The sequence below is a fragment of the Podarcis bocagei genome (genome assembly GCF_964188305.1).
Source record: "Podarcis bocagei genome assembly, chromosome: 5".
Classification (NCBI taxonomy): Eukaryota; Metazoa; Chordata; class Lepidosauria; order Squamata; family Lacertidae; genus Podarcis; species Podarcis bocagei.
The window spans coordinates 35,272,656-35,291,964 of NC_138129.1; the positions used below are offsets into that span (position 1 = coordinate 35,272,656).

At 43.5% G+C, this 19,309-nt stretch overlaps 1 protein-coding gene and 1 long non-coding RNA gene across 2 annotated transcripts in view; one reads left to right on the top strand and one right to left on the bottom strand.

The window, feature by feature from the left end:
• Positions 1-19,309, bottom strand: part of PKP1 (plakophilin 1) — a 50,271-nt gene that overhangs the window by 11,984 nt on the left and 18,978 nt on the right. Inside the window, exons 3-6 of the mRNA XM_081194709.1 lie at positions 11,728-12,146; positions 5,778-5,922; positions 1,619-1,826; positions 395-572 (exon numbers count right to left, since the gene is read on the bottom strand). Coding sequence (XP_081050835.1) covers positions 395-572; positions 1,619-1,826; positions 5,778-5,922; positions 11,728-12,146 — 950 coding nt within the window. The remainder of the gene's footprint in view (positions 1-394; positions 573-1,618; positions 1,827-5,777; positions 5,923-11,727; positions 12,147-19,309) is intronic.
• LOC308587310 overlaps positions 1-19,309 on the top strand; it is a 242,547-nt gene that overhangs the window by 4,237 nt on the left and 219,001 nt on the right. The window lies entirely within an intron of this gene.

Genomic DNA, 19,309 nt, shown 5'->3' on the forward strand with positions numbered 1-19,309 from the left:
CTGGTATATATTGAATTCTAAGTGACAAGCAAAAAAACCTTTCAATTCACCCAAGCTTTTAAATATTTCTTTTATCTTAAATTTTTAAATTTCAAATCCCACTGCTGGAATGTGAAATGCTTGCAACATTCTAGTGACTTTTGGGGTTGTCCCAATTGTATACAATTTCTGAGAGTTTATTGTTGACCAATGCGGCTATTCTTTGTTTCTTAAAATTTTTAAACTCTTGGACTCTTAATTGCACTTTCATACATTATTTGTTTTGTTGCTTTAATTTTTGCATACTGACTTGAAATCATTGATAAAAGACAGTATATCAACACTCTAAATTACATACATAACATAAATGCACCTCCGTTTTTTCAATATGATCAAAATACTAATATTGACCTACCTCAGACAGCCAGTGGCATTGAAGAATACCTCTGGGTCAATAATTTCTCTTGATCTAGTACTAACACCATCAGACCAGCCAGAAAAAGGTATAATAACACGATCAGTCAGAACAGGAAGAGCTTCATGTATTAAATCTTCTTTCAGTTCATCTGTGGACGATAAGTTCCAGAGCAATCCTGGAAAGCAAATACATGAGACACATTGCTATAGCTTCCTGTCATTCTCATTTAGATTCATAATAATAATAATAATAATAATTTTATTATTTATACCTGCCCATCTGGCTGGGATTCCCCAGCCACTCTGGGTGGCTCCCAGCAGAACATTAAAAACAGAATAAAACTTCAGACATTAAAAACTTCCCTAAATAGGGATTCAAGAGGAAACTGTAAAACTAATAGGTATTCTGAAAGTGAGTCTCCAAATGTTCATGGAAGGCATTCAAGCTACAGTCATGTTAAAATAAATTCTACCTGCCTCACTGCCTGCTTATGAATGATACTGGGAATCTATGTCTACTAGGCCTGAAATCTCTGATACCACATAGCTTTATTTTTGTTCTGGTGTGTTACTGGGATAGGGAAGAAAAAAACAAGGGAACCAAAATATCAGTCTAGAAGATTGCCTTTCCTTTTAACAAACTGGTAGTGTTTCTTTATTAAATTACAACTTCTCTTTCTCTTGCTGCATTAAATGAAAAAGCACTAATACCGAGGTTTTCCAATACAGTGGTACCTCAGTTTACGAACAGTCCTGTTTATGAATTATTCCGTCTACGAACTCCGCAAAACCGGAAGTCATGTTCCGGCTTGCGAACTTTACCTATGAACGGAATCCGAATGGTGGAAGGGTACCGGCGGCGGGAGGCCTCATTAGGGAACGGATTTGGTTTAAGAACGGACTTCTGGAATGGATTAAGTTTGTAAACCAAGGTACCACTGTATACAAATATATTGAAGTTTAGTCAATTTTAGGTTACCTATATCGAGGGCTTCCACCTGCACAACAAGACTTACTCTTCTCTCCCCAATCTGTTCAGGGTTTGGTGGGGAGCACAGGGAGCACACAGAGTGAAGAGAGGGAGGAAGTTCCATTGTGCAGGTATAACTCCTTGCGCCAATGGGAAACCTTTGTTGGACACAACCCAATATTTATGCACTAATTCGTATTAGTGATTTCCTGTTCCAGTTACTCCAACATTGTTATAAAAGGGTGGGGATACCTGTCAGCTGCTTCTGTATCTCTGTGCTCCCAGTCCTTCTCAGGAGGCTCACACATTCTCGAATTCCATTCTGACGGCGGGTTTCTAGCTTGTTGGTTGGATTTCTGAAAACTAAGTTTCGGAGGGCCCCAGCTGCAGCCTGTTGCACGTTCTCATCTGGGCTGCGGAGAAGCTCAATAAGCTTGGAAATGCCACCAAGCCGATAGACCTAACAAAGAAGGGATTTAAATGTTTCTTGATCAAAACTGTTAAGAAACCTCTCTTGTTTTTTCTGCAGATAGAAAGCATCCGTGTTGAAGGTTAACATATGATGTATACTCATTGCAGTGACCAGTGTTGAACTACTACTGGCTTTACTGTGAATATTCATTCATTTAATTTATTTATTAAATCTGTATACTTCCCCACATCTGTAGAGCTCAGGGAAGTTCACAGCATAAAAATACAAAATAAAAAAAACATAATAATATAAACATAATAATCACACGATAAAGTGCATAATAAAAACAAAAACAAAACAATAACACCCTCCCCCTATATATGTCTATGTGCCCCATATAGTAGGTTTTATTGCATACGTAAACTGCTGCTTCCTATTGCACATGATAGCATTAAGAGTTTATAGAGTGTTCCTTGAGGTCCCAAATCTCTTCTTCCTTTAAAATAATGAACCAATGCTTTTGATTGGTTCAAAAGCCACCTTGGTGCAGAGGTCACTCACTATACGTGAAGGAAGGAACGCTTTGCTGATGAGTCAGGGCAGTTTCTGCAATTCAGCAGTTCAGGTGATAGCAGTCTAGGTTCCAACATGCCATGTACCGTAGGGAAAAGGGTGTGCTCTTGTTCGTTGACTGCTGAAAGCTCTGGTCTAGACCTCACTTGGTTCAATGACCCTTGTACAATATTATTTGAAAAGGTGGAAGCGAGACTGGAAAGCTTATGTGTTAAAGAGGAAATGGGTGCTGCTCTAGGAAAGCCAGACTAGTCATGATGTAGAAAGTAAATATAAACGAACTGTCTATTATAAATTGTTTAAGTTGTTGGACAGGCAATTAATCAGGATCACTGCCCTGATATTTTATGACATGGCACTATAGAAATACTTATTATAGATAAAAAATAATTTGGAATAAGTGCTTTCCTACTGGTCATAATTGTTCCTCAAAATACTTTTTATCTCGCTCCTTCCATTGCCTAGTGGATAGGCATCATGATTTGATATTAGAGCAAATGATATGTCCCAAACAGGTATTTTTTCCAAAAGTGTGCAAGATTTATTTGCCCTCATTGCAAGTTTGTTCTGAGTAAATTTTGGAAAAGAATATACCCATGAAGACAGCATGGTTATGTTATTCAGTAAAGTATCATTTTTGTTAATGGCATGATAATATGAACAATGTTAGCTGGATCCTGGCCTGCACCCAGCTTTGGCTAACAGGGATGCAGGCTGGAGACTTGGGCTGTGCCAGGGGGTGGAGCCAATGGAGCAGGTAGGCTTCCCTTGGATCCACCCCTTGCCCATTTAAGCAACTCACACCTGGGGCAATAGCTGTTTGTTCCTTTGCCAGCTTTTCCCCCCTGCCCACTCACCCTCGGTTTAAGCTTATAGTCAATGACTTTGCTGTGGCTATGGTGGTTGCTGTTCTTTAAGGGGGCCGGGTAGGAATTTGCCCACCGGGCTAATTGGCACTGACCCGGCGGTTTTGCCTACCTCATAGCAATCATCACAACTGGTTGGGCATTGGGCCAATCCTTTGTTTTGGATGGAGGGGAGGTTGTAGTCTCCATCTGCCCCTCCAATTACTGGGGTATCCTGTTAAAGGTATCTAGGGGGAGTGGCCATGTCTGCATGCCCAGGTGGGGGCCAGGGGCGAAGGCACTCCCCCATACGGTGGTCCCTGCAGGGGTCACCCTATTTGATGTAAATCTTAGGAACCCCCATCTGGATTGGCCACACGTCACTTCCAGTAGTTGGGCCAGCAGCATTTTGATTGCCCCATGCCCAAGCCAAACCTCTTTCATCTGTATTCAATAAAGTTGTGGTGTGTTTTGACCCCAAAACCAGCCTCATTGGTCTCTTATTTGCATGGGGTGGGGTGGGGGAGCCCAGTGCCTGGTCCTGAAAGTCAAATATTTGTCTGACAGCTTTATTTTATAGAACCTTCGAGTTGGAAGGGACCCCAAGGGTCATCTAGTCCAAGCCCCTACAATGCATAAATCTCAACTAAAGCATCCATGACAGATGGCCATTCAACCTCTGTTTAAAAACCTCCAAGGAAGGAGAGTCCACCACCTCTTGTGAGAGTCTGTTCCACTGCTGAACAGCTCTTACTTTCAGGAAGTTTGTCCGAATGTCTAGCCAGAATCTCCTTTCTTGAAACATGAAGCCATTGGTTCAAGTCCTACCCTCCAGAGCAGGGGAAAACAAGCATACTCCCTCCTCCATGTGACAACCCTTAAGATATTTGAAGGTAGCTATCATATCTCCTCTCAGCCTCCTCTTTTCCAGGCTAAACATACCCAGCTCCTTCAAACGCTCCTCATAAGGCTTAGTTTCCAGAGCCTTGATCATCTTGGTTGCCCTCCTCTGCACACGTTCCAGCTTGTGAACATCCTTCTTAAATTGTGATTCCCAGAATTGGACACAGTATTCCAAGTGTGGTCAGTGACAATTTCAGAACTGGATAACCAATTTGTTCTGAAGGAACAAAAGTGGATATCCTGTTTCCAAGCTGAATTTTGATACATTTATGGGATCTGACTGATGCATGCTAACATTGGTGCTGTTTTAGAATTCAAATACTCAAAATGAAAGTTTTCTCAGTTGAATTTGCAATTCTGACACACTTCTTGAAAACATAAATTTAAAACAACTATATTTCAATTATCATTACCTGGAAATAACCCCCCAAAACATAATCACTCATATGCCTCTGCATCAATTCAAATAACCACATCTGAACCTATGCCAAGAATTTTGAAGTCAGAAGCTGATGCTCTGAACAGTTGTATGTGTGGAAGTTTAAACATAAATTATTTGCAGAGAAGTAGAGCTTTGTGTGTGCCTAATAACTACCCAAAAAGCGCACCCAATGCACTAATGGAGAAGCCCCAGTTAACAACCTGACCTTTGAAGGGGAGGATAATTAAACAAAGTCTAGTGGCTTGTAACGAAAGATTATAGGAAGATATGGTGTGTAAATCTTCCATAGATTGTTCGTTTTCAGATTTGCAGCCAGTCTGCGGGGTTGAGCGCAATAGGGCAGGTACTCTGGGTGTTGGTTCGGCCCTATCCTCTGGTGAAACGTCTACAGGGCTGACATTAACTTTTGGGGATACAAAGGATATAATCTTCTCTAAGGAGCCTTTGATGTTTCTTATGTATTTAAAGATACAGTCCACGGTTTTAGCCACTAGGTCTAACGTGGTAGAGTATTCAAATAGTAATTCAGAGAGATGGTTTGCTTGTTCTCCCATGCAATCTTCCGCCTGAATGGGCATAGTTGGAACTTTTTTGGGACCTTTGGGTCTCGTGATGGTGTTGTTTAAGGAGTTAATGGGTTGTTTAGTGGGTGGTTCCTTCGGTGTAATTTCCTTATCTATTATCTCTGCTAATGGCGAGAAGCTGTTCGAGGTCGGAATATTAAAAGTGTCCTTTGTTTTTCCATAGAAGAATTCACTGATTTGGTTTGCTTGGTAAGGTGCAAACATGCCATTTCCTCTAAGTCCTCAGATTCTCTGCAGCGTTTACCAACCCCCCTCCTCACATCAGCAGGGCTGTCTAACCCCTCCAATATTATTTGGAATCCTCCCCTGAAATTCTTCGAAAATACCTCCTGGAAGATTCCTCAAGCTCAATATCATATGAGGTGGCTAAATTCTGCACTTTAGTAATTAGGAAGCGTAAATTTCTTCTGTTGAATGGCACACTGCGAAGTTCCCTTGTGTAACCTTTTTTCTTTTCTGAGGTTGTTGCTGATTTCTTGTTGTCTGATCTTGTGGTGTTTAGTGTCACTGGCTTTGGCCGCAATAAAACTTGACTTGGACTTCCTCTTCTTTCTGGTGGAGCTACAGGAAACATGAGTCCTGACATAATTCCACACATTAAAGCATCTCCTACAAAGCCACACACAGCTGAAGTAGTGAGGAATAACTTTACCTCTTGCTTGGCAGATTCATCTTGAAAACAGGTGTGCTGCAGGTAGTAAGCCCCCATGGCATGGTACTTCTCATCTGAAGAACACAGGAACTGGATGGCTTTCTGAATAGTCATTCCTCCATAATCCATCTCATCATTGACTATTCTAAACATAAAAAAGAAAGGGGAAGGAAATGTCATTCACTGTGAGGCAGATTCCTAGCAGTTTAATAGCAAGATAGTGGAAGAGCTAATAATGAGTTACATCCTCTTCTTATCTAGGTGATAAATATCAACAGGGAAGTACAGGAACTCTGAACAGTGCATAAATCCCACCCTATAAACTATGTAAACACTATCTATCAACCAAAAAGTTGTAAATATACAACATTAAGATTAAAATAACAAGATTACACTAAAGGTAAGACTCCAGCTACCTCCTTGCTCAATAAAACCATCTCACCAACTCTTCTGTACCATATTGAAAGGACACCATTTCCCATAATGCAAATCAGGCATAGGCAAACTCTGGCCCTCCAGATGTTTGGGACTACAATTCCCATCATCCCTGACCACTGGTCCTGTTAGCCAGGGATGATGGGAATTATAGTAAATGATTCACCTAAATTAAAGGGTCAAAACCTTTATCCCACCCTCATCCCTTTTAGCCATAATCCAGCCTCATTTCCTCTTCAGTTCCTATTTTAGCATAAAATTGTCCTGTCATTCTCTTCTACCCACCCACCTAACTAGACCCCAGTATAGAAGTTATCCAACTGGATAGCAAACTAAGTCAGGGAAAGGACCAAGTGAACAATCTTCTAAGGCGTGCACGGCAGCAATGCAATTGTACCTCATTCTAAATAATAATAATAATAATAATAATAATAATAATAATAATAATTTATTTATACCCCACCCCTCTGGCTGAGTTTCCCCAGCCACTCTGGGTGGCTCCTAATTGAGTGTTATGGTCCCTAAGTACTTGCTACCACCCAAGAGTTGGGTAGCATAGGATAATTCTGTACCAACACAATCGTTATAAGCAGTGCTTATAGGAAAAACGGTGCTGGTACTCACCATGAAGTTGTTACAATAAGTGCCACACTTTTAACATTTGTTGGGGGGGGGGGCGGAGAATAAGCCAGTACTGCATACCCTTGAGTATCCCAAGAAAAAAAGCCATGGTTGTATACCTGTAGACCTTGGAAATGTGAATGTACATGCTTAAGTTATTTTGTCTTGGAGTTTTGACTAGGAGCTACAGCATGGCGCCACAGATAGCACGGTGTACTCATACAAAACTTATTTACATCTGCCACATGCAAAAGCAGCTGCCAAGTTCTGCAATACAAGTGCATATGGAAGATCACGGGTGAATCTTTTTTCTTCAGGTGAATCTAAAATTACCACTTGTGATTCCTTTTTTAATAATCTTTTTTGGACTAGAAGCATTGGTATCGCATCAAAGGGATTCAGGGTGGAAATGCTTCTGTCCAGGCACCCAGATGGGTGCTGACAGGTCAGGTGATCACAGGTGGGGTCACCCTGATTTGGTGTGTGTCATTGGGTGGTTCGTAACCTTGGTTAACCCTGCCAAAATAATCAACCAGCAACTGGGCTGGTTGAACCAGGTTACACACCCAGTGCCTGCACCCAAAACCTGTTGACATCTGTAATCAATAAAGTTGTGACCTGTATAAATCTCAAGTGGTTTTCCTGCATTTATTGCAATTCTACAAGGCTTGGGGCTGACCACCCACAGCTTCACTGCGCCTGGGGCCCACAACCATCTATTCAGTGTTAGGCAAGTCTTAAAATAGCTAATGAGAAAAAAACAAAGTGTTTTTCTGCTCGATCCTGATAAAATATTCAAAGTAGAAATAATTCTATAACCATGTTGATTAACTGATGGAGCTGGAATATCAGTGCAAATGTTTGGCATACTTAGGTGTAGCAATCCATCCTGGAATGTTTTACACCCAGAGATAAATCAATTCTCAAGTCTCAACTGATAACTATTCTCAGTCCTCAGCCTGTCCCAAATTTGTAGGTACACGGTGCTCTATTATGCAATGTGCCACTTAGTAGGTTTTCAGGACACCGGGAATAACTATGAACATGCATCAGAACATTTTGCAAAAACCAAACCAAACCAAAAACCCTAGAAAATTTACCTAGTGATCATTGCACCAAGCCCCTGTTTCTGGTTTAAGTCTCATTGTTTCATAAAAAAGCAGAATCCCTTACCATTTCTGTAGTTTAGGCAAATTAACATACCGTATTTTTCGCCCTATAAGACGCACTTTTTCCCCTCCAAAAATGAAGGGGAAATGTGGGTGCGTCTTATGGGGCGAATGCAGGCTTTCGCTGAAGCCTGGAGAGCGAGAGCGGTAGGTGCGCACCGACCCCTCTCGCTCTCCAGGCTTCGCGGACCTCTCCTCAAGCAGCGGGAACATTCCCACTGCTTGGGGAGAGTTGCCGGCATCCCGAAGCCTGCAAGCGCTGATCCCAGCACGTGCAGGCTTCGCGGATCTCTCCCCAAGCAGCGGGAACGTTCCCACTGCTTGGGGAGAGTTGCCGGCATCCCGAAGCCTGCAAGCGCTGATCCCAGCACGTGCAGGCTTCGCGGATCTCTCCCCAAGCAGCGGGAACGTTCCCACTGCTTGGGGAGAGTTGCAGGCATCCCGAAGCCTGCAAGCGCTGATCCCAGCACGTGCAGGCTTCGCGGATCTCTCCCCAAGCAGCGGGAACGTTCCCACTGCTTGGGGAGAGTTGCAGGCATCCCGAAGCCTGCAAGCGCTGATCCCAGCACGTGCAGGCTTCGCGGATCTCTCCCCAAGCAGCGGGAACGTTCCCACTGCTTGGGGAGAGTTGCCAGCATCCCGAAGCCTGCAAGCGCTGATCCCAGCACGTGCAGGCTTCGCGGATCTCTCCCCAAGCAGCGGGAACGTTCCCACTGCTTGGGGAGAGTTGCAGGCATCCCGAAGCCTGCGCGCGCTGATCCCAGCACGCGCAGGCTTCGCGGATCTCTCCCCAAGCAGCGGGAACGTTCCCACTGCTTGGGGAGAGTTGCAGGCATCCCGAAGCCTGCGCGCGCTGATCCCAGCACGCGCAGGCTTCGCGGATCTCTCCCCAAGCAGCGGGAACGTTCCCACTGCTTGGGGAGAGTTGCAGGCATCCCGAAGCCTGCGCGCGCTGATCCCAGCATGCGCAGGCTTCGCGGATCTCTCCCCAAGCAGCGGGAACGTTCCCACTGCTTGGGGAGAGTTGCAGGCATCCCGAAGCCTGCAAGCGCTGATCCCAGCACGTGCAGGCTTCGCGGATCTCTCCCCAAGCAGCGGGAACGTTCCCACTGCTTGGGGAGAGTTGCAGGCATCCCGAAGCCTGCGCGCGCTGATCCCAGCACGCGCAGGCTTCGCGGATCTCTCCCCAAGCAGCGGGAACGTTCCCACTGCTTGGGGAGAGTTGCAGGCATCCCGAAGCCTGCGCGCGCTGATCCCAGCATGCGCAGGCTTCGCGGATCTCTCCCCAAGCAGCGGGAACGTTCCCACTGCTTGGGGAGAGTTGCAGGCATCCCGAAGCCTGCAAGCGCTGATCCCAGCACGTGCAGGCTTCGCGGATCTCTCCTCAAGCAGCGGGAACCACCGCTGGGCTCCCACGGCTTGCAGAGAGCTGCCTGTTTGGGGGCTGGGGTCGGGGGAAGCTCGGGCTGCCCCAGCCCCGCGCCTGGGGGGGAAATAATTTTTTCCCTTTATTTCCCCCCCAAAAAACTAGGTGCGTCTTATGGGCCGGAGCGTCTTATGGGGCGCAAAATACGGTATTTTATTTGAAAGCAAAAGCTAAGGGCTTTCCCACCAAGTAAGAAAGTTACTTTCTGAAAGAATTTTCTTCTACAAGCCACTACACATTCATATCCTAAAACCACTTTGCTTCCTCTATTGTGAATACAGCAATTACAAAAATGTTTAGTAAATATAACAAATAGGGCAGCCTCTCAGTTTAGACATGTTATTTCACAGTTATCCATCTCTGCACCTCTCCTCTTTCTGTGTTCATAAACAGGGGGCGGGGGGGGGGAATGTGGTTGCAGGATGACCAGGGACAGACAAGCTTTGTTCTGGACACACTCCATGTGAAGTGACTTTGCCCAGCAGTGCATGGCCTAGAGAGCAGTGAAACGGGTGGAATTTCACCCCCACATCAGGGCTCTTGCACAGTTTTGCAGGAGGGATCCTCCTGTGGGATCTCAAGAGAGAAGGATGGGGTCAGAGGTTTTTCCAAGTCCATTTTGCCTTGCGAATTACCCAGTCTGAGATTAGAAGCAGAGGCAGATTTATGGGAGTGTGACCGGTTCAGTTGCAATGGGCATGGAGCTTTGGGGATGTCACCAAAGATACCACAACTATTATTTAGAATGGAATGAGAGAGGTCTCTGCAGAACCAAGAGCAGCTGGCCCATCTCCCCCACTTGTCCTACCCGCCAGATTATTTAAAAACAGTTTTCAGTTTGAAGATTCTGTTTCCAGAGGCCTATAAGTTATAGAAGCTGTTTCCCTTGGAGAAAGAATTGGCATTACCAGTGGCATCAAATCCTCTCCAGATTAGATATTGGACTGAATTTTCTAGTTCTACAGTGCTTCAGAACCATGCAGACAGTCTCAATTCTAGAAAGGAGGCAACTCCCCAACAAGAACAAGTTCAACTGGCAAGAAGATTCAGCAACCAGGCCCAGTGCTTCAAGACAGACAACTCCCAAATCTGAACCAGTTCTACAAGGTGAACCACACCCTATCAGGAAAGGTGCTACAAAGAGACCACTCCTGAGAGACATTTGGCAGAGGACAGTGTTTCTCACTCAACAGTTATGCTGCTGATGAATCTTCATGAGCTGAAATGGCTCTCTCATTTTTTAAAAGCTCTATAATAAACCAGATCTGTAATAATATTTTCAATGGTAACTAGCGTTTTCTTAGGGAGAAGTTTGGGCAGGGCAACTAATTTGACACTCCAGAGTGGCAGAATCTCCTCCTCACGCACCCAAAAGAGTCATGAGTGGTGTTATAGAGACTAACATAGACTTTTGTGGACTAATATCCACTTTGCCATAAGTCTGAAGAGCTATCCTAAGTTAGCAGGTATGCAGCAGCCCATACTTGTCTGCTTAGGATAACACTTCAGGCCTCTGAAGAAGTGGACTCTAGTTCATAAAAGCTTGTGCCATTTCCTGTTCTTTAAAGGTGCAACAAGACTTTTTTTTGTAATTTTAAGCTAAAGTTCCATAGAGTTCCAAACCATTTTTCTGGATTCCATGTCACATGCCTCGAAATTATTATTATTATTTAATAATAATAATAATAATAATAATAATAATAATAATAATATACTGCCCTATACCCGCAGGTCTCAGGGTGGTTCACAGAATAAATCTAACTGAAGGGTCAATACATCAGTTTTCACTGGAATTTTCTTTACTCCAAAGCTTAAGACATTTAAAAGTTACCACTAGTAGGCTAAACTAATTACTTGAACCTCACTTAAACCTTTAGTTCATAACTCTTTACTTGGGAAGAACAGATAGAGTAGAGGCATATGTTATTGGTGCTGAATATCTGACTGCCATTATTAGTGTCACAGACAAATGATCTGTTAAATGTGGTGTCAAGTTAGATTCTTTAACATGGAATTCTCCCTTTCCAGCTGAGATCCAAACAGTGCAATCCTATGAATGGTTACTTAGAAGCTCCATTGTGTCTAGTCCAGCTTGTTTAGGATTGCAAACTAAATGGCTCAAGTCTTGATTCATCCAAGCCACATCAAAAAATCAGGAGGAAAAAGACCAGAATAAGGTTCTGATGGGATTCAGAAATGGCAAACCTTTTCTTTCTGCATGGTGATGAAAACCAAGTAGATTGCCCTGCATACCATGAAGAAGAAATCACAAGCAGAAAGGACACACATGAGAACTTACTTTGAGTTAACCTGTCCATAGACTGCATCCTGCTTGCTGCTAGCAACAGGCTGTACATAGACCATGCTGGCAGAGGTGCAAGAGGGGCTGCGGACTGGAACTACTTTGTTTGGCCTTGTTGCAGTTGTAATTCCATGCTGGTTGTTGCTTGTGCTGTTGTAGAGGCTATGGCGATGCATACTGGTCTTGTGATTCACACGGCTTCCACTCTGGTTTCTCCTCAGCGTGCCTCTTGGAGGGTCATAGTAGAGGTCTGGCTCACTCCGGCTACTCTTCATAGTCTGCACAAGGCAGTAATCACTGCCAGGAACAGTTGGGCTACAGACCTTGTTGTAGTTCCGGCTGCCCCAGCCGTCCATTTGGCTGTAGGAGCTGTAGCGTTTGTTCTCGGCTTCTCTTTTGAGGGTTCCATTGTACAGCTGAGGGAGATTGGGGAAAGGGAGAAGGGGAAGAATAGGAAATACAAGGGTCAAAGTTAGAATTTCACTTGCATTACAAAGACCACTTAGATCCCTGAGAGGTACTGAGCACCATGTCCAATGAAAGTAGAGTGGCCATGTGCTCTTACACTGGAGAACCTTCCGTTCGAAGGGCTGTCCAGTACAAGCCCAGCTTAAAGATGAAGTACCCTGAGAAGGCAAAGCAGGGGCCTTGACATTGCCCATCAACAGTTACTACTTGTCAGTATTCCCTTCCATGTGCTTCTATTTAAATTAGAATATCTATTTTTCAAAAAAAATGCATCTCTATACAAAAAATATCCTATGCAAATTTTATGTATTTCTTCTATCCGGGGGATGCATAAGTAACCACCCTAATCGAAAGTAGCATTCCACTCATTACCTTTGATAGGAAGAAAGAATGAGCCATGTTCAGTAGAAGCAGTGACAGCCCAAGACATTTTGCTACCTGAAGCAAAGTCCACATGGCACACCCATCACCAAGATTTGGGCCAAGAGTTTTGTTAAGGCTTTCTGCACCATATAGGAGGCACTCTTTTTCTGCCACACCCCACCAGTGCTGCTTTATGGAGCCATAGCCAGATCTAAAGTCCTCCTACTCATGGAAGCTATAAAGAAAGGGGCAGGGAGCAGGATGATCAGGCCTGAATCAGGCTGGTGCAGCAATGGGGCTTGGATCCCCAAACAGCTGTGCCACAGATCCTGGCCTGGCTCATCCCCACATGTGAAACACCCCTTTAAGAATACTGCAAAGCCTTCCATGAGACTGGTGGCCAGTGGGAGACTGCCAGAACTGGATGGAGCATCTCCTAATCCAACACACAAACACACATCTGGTAGAAGGAGAGTTTAGGTTGCTCTGGACGAAACCAATTCCTGCCTTCATCTAGTCTCATCATGGTTCTGCCTAAAGCAAGTCATTTCACATTGCTGGTGAATTTCACTCTACTCAGCACCCCTCGGGATTTTTCTCATCACAGCATTACACATTAATATGAACCGAGTGTATTTTTATCCCTCCGCTCTCAACCACAAAGTAGAGGGGAAAGGACAAAAAGTGCAAATAAAATAGAGAATTGCCACCACAAGGCCAGAGCTGTCTCAGCAGTTCACTGAAGTTCAGTGCAGCAATCTAAGAACTTCCTAATAAATTCTCATTTTTTTCCCCACCTCACTGAGGCTTTTTGCATCTACTTAATGAACATATGTTCAGAAATTTGGATTTGTGAAGAATCTCAAGTATGTCCTGGCCTACAGTGTAAACATGTTGAACCATCTCCAAGACTGGAGTATCTCTAACCCTCTCTGGCAAAGTAACTCTCTTAAGAGAAGGAGAGAGTCTGTGAAACACCTTAGTATGGATTCATTCAGTCCAAGGCTATTTGTGTGCTCATTTGAAGGTTACTCTTTTACCACACATTTCAAGCAGGATATACATCCATGTATCCATGTAACAATAATTTCTGCTTGAGCTTGCTTTTCCCTCCTCTCTCCCACCCCCCTTTTCTTCATGTATCATGTCCTTTTAGATGGTGAGCCTGAGGGCAGGGACCTACTACAGATATTTGTAAGCTGCTCCAAGAGGTGTTCTGCCTAAAGGGTGGGTTTTAGAAATGCAATAAATAAATAGCGAAACCAGAATGTGCAGGAGCATCCCATGGTGTTTACTCAGGATAAGTAAATCCCACTGTATTCACTAGGATTTTTGCTTTCAGTTAGCACACATATTAAGGATAGATCTAGACACATCAAAGAAGTGTTACAGTTAAATGCATTGTAAACTCATACAGGGAAATCCAGTAGGGAAAGACAGGACTCCACAGTGCCATCTGGTGTCACAGTTTTATATCGCATATACGCTTTTTCTTTACCAATCTAGCTGAGTCCTAAGTGTCTGTGAGACAGCTGCTAATTATGTCCCTAACATGACGTGTCCAACCAAAGTGTTAATGTCATAACTTCTGAGTTTATTTTTTAAGCATGCACACCAGTTTTGCTCTACTGCAGGCTTCCTCAACCTCGGCCCTCCAGATGTTTTTGGCCTACAACTCTCATGATCCCCAGCTAGCAGGACCAGTGGTCATGGATGATGGGAACTGTAGTCTCAAAACATCTGGAAGGCCAAGGTTGAAGAAGCCTGCTCTACTGCATCACTGGGATTCAGTGGGTTCTCTGAGACCTTCTCCCTTATGTAGAGTACTATTCCAGTTAAAATGCACCCAAATTTATGCCTTAGTCTTCCAAACTCAGGGAAGCGTTTCGCTGACACAAAGCTTGCCCTGACAGGAATGTGTCCTTGTTGGAGACAGAACATTTTCCTTTCCTGTTAAATGCGAGAAGCTATGGCCGTCTCCTGTCCATCTTACTGAGAGACCATCTGCTATCTGACATGGCAGGAAAAAAGAAAAGAAAGCTGAAGAGCAAAAGTAGATCTATGCTTTTGGTATAAAAGAGCAAACTGCAATGCTGTCTATTAAAAAACAAACCACCAGCTAGAATCCTGGGAAAGAATGAGATGCAGAACCTTGGAGCCTGTGATATCAGGGTTCAGCTTATAGCAAAATTCAAACATTGGTTTTGATAATGAGCTTCTTTTAACACCATAGAAGCTGTTTTTCCACATCTCTGCAGGATAAATCTTGTGCATCTCACTCCACCCAAGCTGTGCTTGCATTGACTTGTTTCTAAGAACTTGTTTAGCAGAAAGGTGTCTTCCCAGAGCTAATAACTTGGCATCCACAGCTCCCAAGCTTCACTGGGAAGAAGAACATGTTAACAGCTCAATAGCACAGAAAAGGAGCCCGCCATTCCAAAATTCAGGATACCCCCCTTGATAATTCCTTCTCATAAACACATTGAAATGAATAGTGTACAAACACACTTGTGCACAAACGTCTTTTTCGTTTGTTCTCCTTCCAGACACTTGATGTGAATAAATGCAAAAGAAAACAGAAGCCTTACATAAATAATATGTTAAGTCTTTAATGGAAACATAATAGCTAGCTTTTGTTAGCTACAAATGCCCCAGGGACTCAACATCTGTGCCAAGTTGCTATCTCTCTATTATTCTCTCTTTTGCTGCTATAAAGGTGCATGACTTACTTAAAAAAAAAAAAAAGAGTGTAGCCAAGGTAAGTCTCCAGCCATTCAAGCTAGATCGGACAGCCTTGAACATAGCCCACATAGTTTGAATGCAGCAAATGTCAACATTGGAGCAGCATCCAGGAGGCAAATAGCTGATCAAGCTAGCACTCAACTTGAAGTGCAAGAAGTAGAATAATGGAGAAGGGGACTACAATGCCATGTGGAATTTAGTATAATAGCCTTTGGGTATCTCTCATTTAGCCCATACCACCAAGACTGGTCCTGGTAGTTTCCCAGTCTGTGTTTGGTTCTGGGATGAGGAATCAGCAGTAGGATTAGCACAGCTGAACCAAGACATTTTGGCATCCAAGGTGGACCCCCAAATGGTGTTCCTTATCCTGCCAGGGAAGAAAGTGTGAGAGGAGATATACAGCAGGAACAAAGAGTAAGGTTGATAGTGGGATCTGCTGCCTCTGTAGATCTTGCCACCTGAGGCAGTCACCTCACCTTTCCTCCTGGGTGGGCTGGCCCTGAGGATCAGCATAGTAGCCCTACCATCACTTGATTTTCTTAAACTAGTATTGAAGAGCCATCTTTTTTCCATAGCCTTTACTGGCTACTGCACATCAAGCTGTGGAAATGGTTCCTGTTTGTCTAGGTATTTGTTGGGTTATTTGTTGCTTTTGTGATGGCTCTTACTGGTGTTATGAAACAGATAACTTCAAATGGTACAAATTATATTTTATTTTATGTCCATATTGTAAAGCACCTGGTGATGGAATTTCCTTGAAAAGTGGGTCATAAATCGTATTTGAACCCATAAATAAATGGTGGGGTATCAAAAGCACTAAATCAACACATCTGACACTATCCCAACCCACCTCCACACAAAACAAAACCCTTTACGCAAAGGCAGCTTGAACGCTTGAACATGTTGAACCCTTGCAGCTTGACATGAAACAAATATGTTTGGGCATATACTGTATACCTTCCAGACTGGTTAAATTCCAATACACTCTTTTCAACAAACCTTTTGAATAGGCTCAGGTTCTGGCTCCCAACTTTGTGCGAATGCCAAGATCACCAAAAACAATGAACTAGTGATTGGGTGAAGAGACTCTCTGCATTCTTCTGCCAAGTCCATTTGCAATTGAGGCTGGCCTGTTAGGTGAAGGGGCACTGCCTCACTAACCTAAGCTTGCCTTCAGCCAGCCCTCCAGCTGCCTGTTTCTACTACAACAACTCTAGGTAATGGTAATGGCAATGGCTATAACCTTCTTTCTCCTGAGTCCCAGTGTTGTCCCTTGCAGAACTTAGCAGGGATGAGGATGCAGACAAAGTCAGAATTAGTTGGCTCTGCCTGTCAATGACTCTGGCTCCACCCACTGTTAACCTGCCTGCCCTACCTGTCCCAAAGGACCCCAGCACCACTGTCCATTTCCAACAGAAGGTGGCTGCTTTAAGCAAATATCTCTCACCATTTGAATTATTGAGTACCACTATGGAAGCAGTCAATGTCAGATCCACTAACAAGGGCAGTTGGAAGGGGCAAGTTTTTCACATTTGTTTCGTTTCAGGCTAGAGCAGCTGAAAGGCATTAGAATCAGGTTCCTTGGGGGATCCATCATGCTTTGGACCCAGTAGATCCATAGATTCAGTTTTAGCACGGGTGGTGATGTGGTCTAAACCACTGAGCCTCTTGGGCTTGCCGATCAGAAGATCGGTTGTTCGAATCCCCGCGATGGGGTGATCTCCCGTTGCTTGGTCCCAGCTCCTGCCAACCTAGCAGTTCGAAAGCCCGTCAAAGTGCAAGTAAATCAATAGGTTACTCTGGCGGGTAAAAGGCATTTCTGTGTGCTGCTCTGGTTTCGCCAGAAGCGGCTTAGTCATGCTGGCCACGTGACCTGGGAAAACTGTCTGCGGACAAACGCTGGCTCCCTCACTGTAAAGTGAGATGAGCACTGCAACCCCAGAGTCGTCTGTGACTGGACTTAACTGTCAGGGGTCCTTTACCTTTACCTTTTACTGGCTACCATTGATAGTAGCTTCTGCCCACCAATGGCACTCCTCTCTGATGGCAGAAGTTTATGGGGATTTTAAAATTTTGCTCTAAACTATGACTGAGGCCAAGCAATCCAATGATTCTGCTAATGTATATCAGCAGCTTGTTAATGTCAGCATAACATCAGTGTATCTTAGGATCCCATAGCAATCTAGGTGACGTAGATGGAAAATATATTAATGCCTTATTAATCATCACCCGCATAGTAATAATAATTTGTACAGTACTTTAGTGTTGGATTATCTCAGTAATCCAGGCCTGCACAACTTGCCACTCGCCAAGTCAAATGCAGTCTATCTTCCTTTTAAAACATGGTTAATTAAATATATTAACACCCCGATAAGTTAAGTAAGTAGCAATTATTGTAAAAGTTCATATCACCAAAATGATTCACAAAGCACTTAAGTGACATGATAACACGTTTATTATTTTTATTGTGTGAGGCTGTGGTCACCAAGAAATTTTCAGAAGTGGACCCCTATCATTCTCCACCCTGTCTAACGGGAGAAAGTGAACCACAACCCACACACACAGACACAGGCACACAGAGACAACTGGAAACTGAATAGGTCAATGGGAGAGACAGGAATTGAACCCACTCATGAGCCTGCTTATTAGGTGGTTCCAATTTCTATAGCTAGCAAAGCGATTAGTAGAGAGATAGGAACCGAACAAAAAAACTACAGGTGGTTTAGTTACTTCTAGAGCAGCAGATGGTGTGGAGGTAAAAAAATAAAATTGCACAAACACATTGGGAGGAGGTGTCTCTCAGGCCAGAGGGGAAAGCCAAAGCAATGAAATATGATGGAGTGCCACCCTGAATGATGTATTGTGCACACCCTAGATCCTGCTTGCGAAAGGGACTCATTCCAGTCTGTTACACACAACTGGAAGAGAAAAACTTGGATAACCAGTAAAAATAAAATAAAATAAAATAAAATATTTTCCTCTGGATTTGAAATATTTCTTCCCTTCACTGTTTCATTATTTTTTTTGACACTTTCCCATTTCTTTCAGAAGGCACAGATGTCCAAGTGTCTATTTATTTATTTATTTATCCGTGAATGCATAAAATTTGTTATTTTGTATGCTCTCGTTAATCAATTGATCCAAAGACAGCTTTGTCATAATTTGATCAGGATGTGAAAATGAATTCAGACAACGTTTCTTCTCACACTCACACATAATTTTTTGGGTCATCTTATAGTGCAATGAATTGCATACTGCCCTGGTATCCACATGGCAGAATTGTTTAATATACAAAACAAATAAATAAACACACCTATGTCTGACATATTGTCTGACACTAGCCTCAATCACAGGCAAGTTTAAAAAAACACCCCAATTTTTGTTCAACTGGCTGGTGTTATGAGAATGCATTTGACTCTGAAATTATCCAGTTCTGCATAAATCTCACTGCAAGGTGACTGGGGGAAAATGTTTCATGCTCAGTACAGATCCTCATTTATCTGTCTGGGTGGTATGATGCTTTAATCCCCAGATAAACAGACGATTCTCTTTCCTTCTCAGCTGGGCTGCAAAGAGTTTAGCTCTCAGTGGCGTCCCACGTCACTATTGCAGCTCAGCCAACCAGTTTCAGAGGATTCCCTGATGCAAACAGTATGGGCAGAAGATTACAAAGATTTCCCTTTCCATCTCTCAGACTTATAATACTGGTGAAACAGGATTACCAGGGACAGCGTTATCATAGTACAATATATTTTGATGTTGGCTATTTGAATGTTTTAACAGGATCCAATTTGCAGAGCCATGAAAAACAGCAGCTTTGTAACCTGGCCCGGTCATGGGAAACTCAGACAGCCGTGGATTTAACCAACACCCAACAGCTTCCATTATTCTTTCTCTCTCCCACCTCCTTTATTACTTGCACAGTATGATTCTTCTCTCATGTTTGCCTGAATCTGTCTGACTGCAGCATCACCGGCTTTGAGTTTATACAGTACATTGTTAGGCG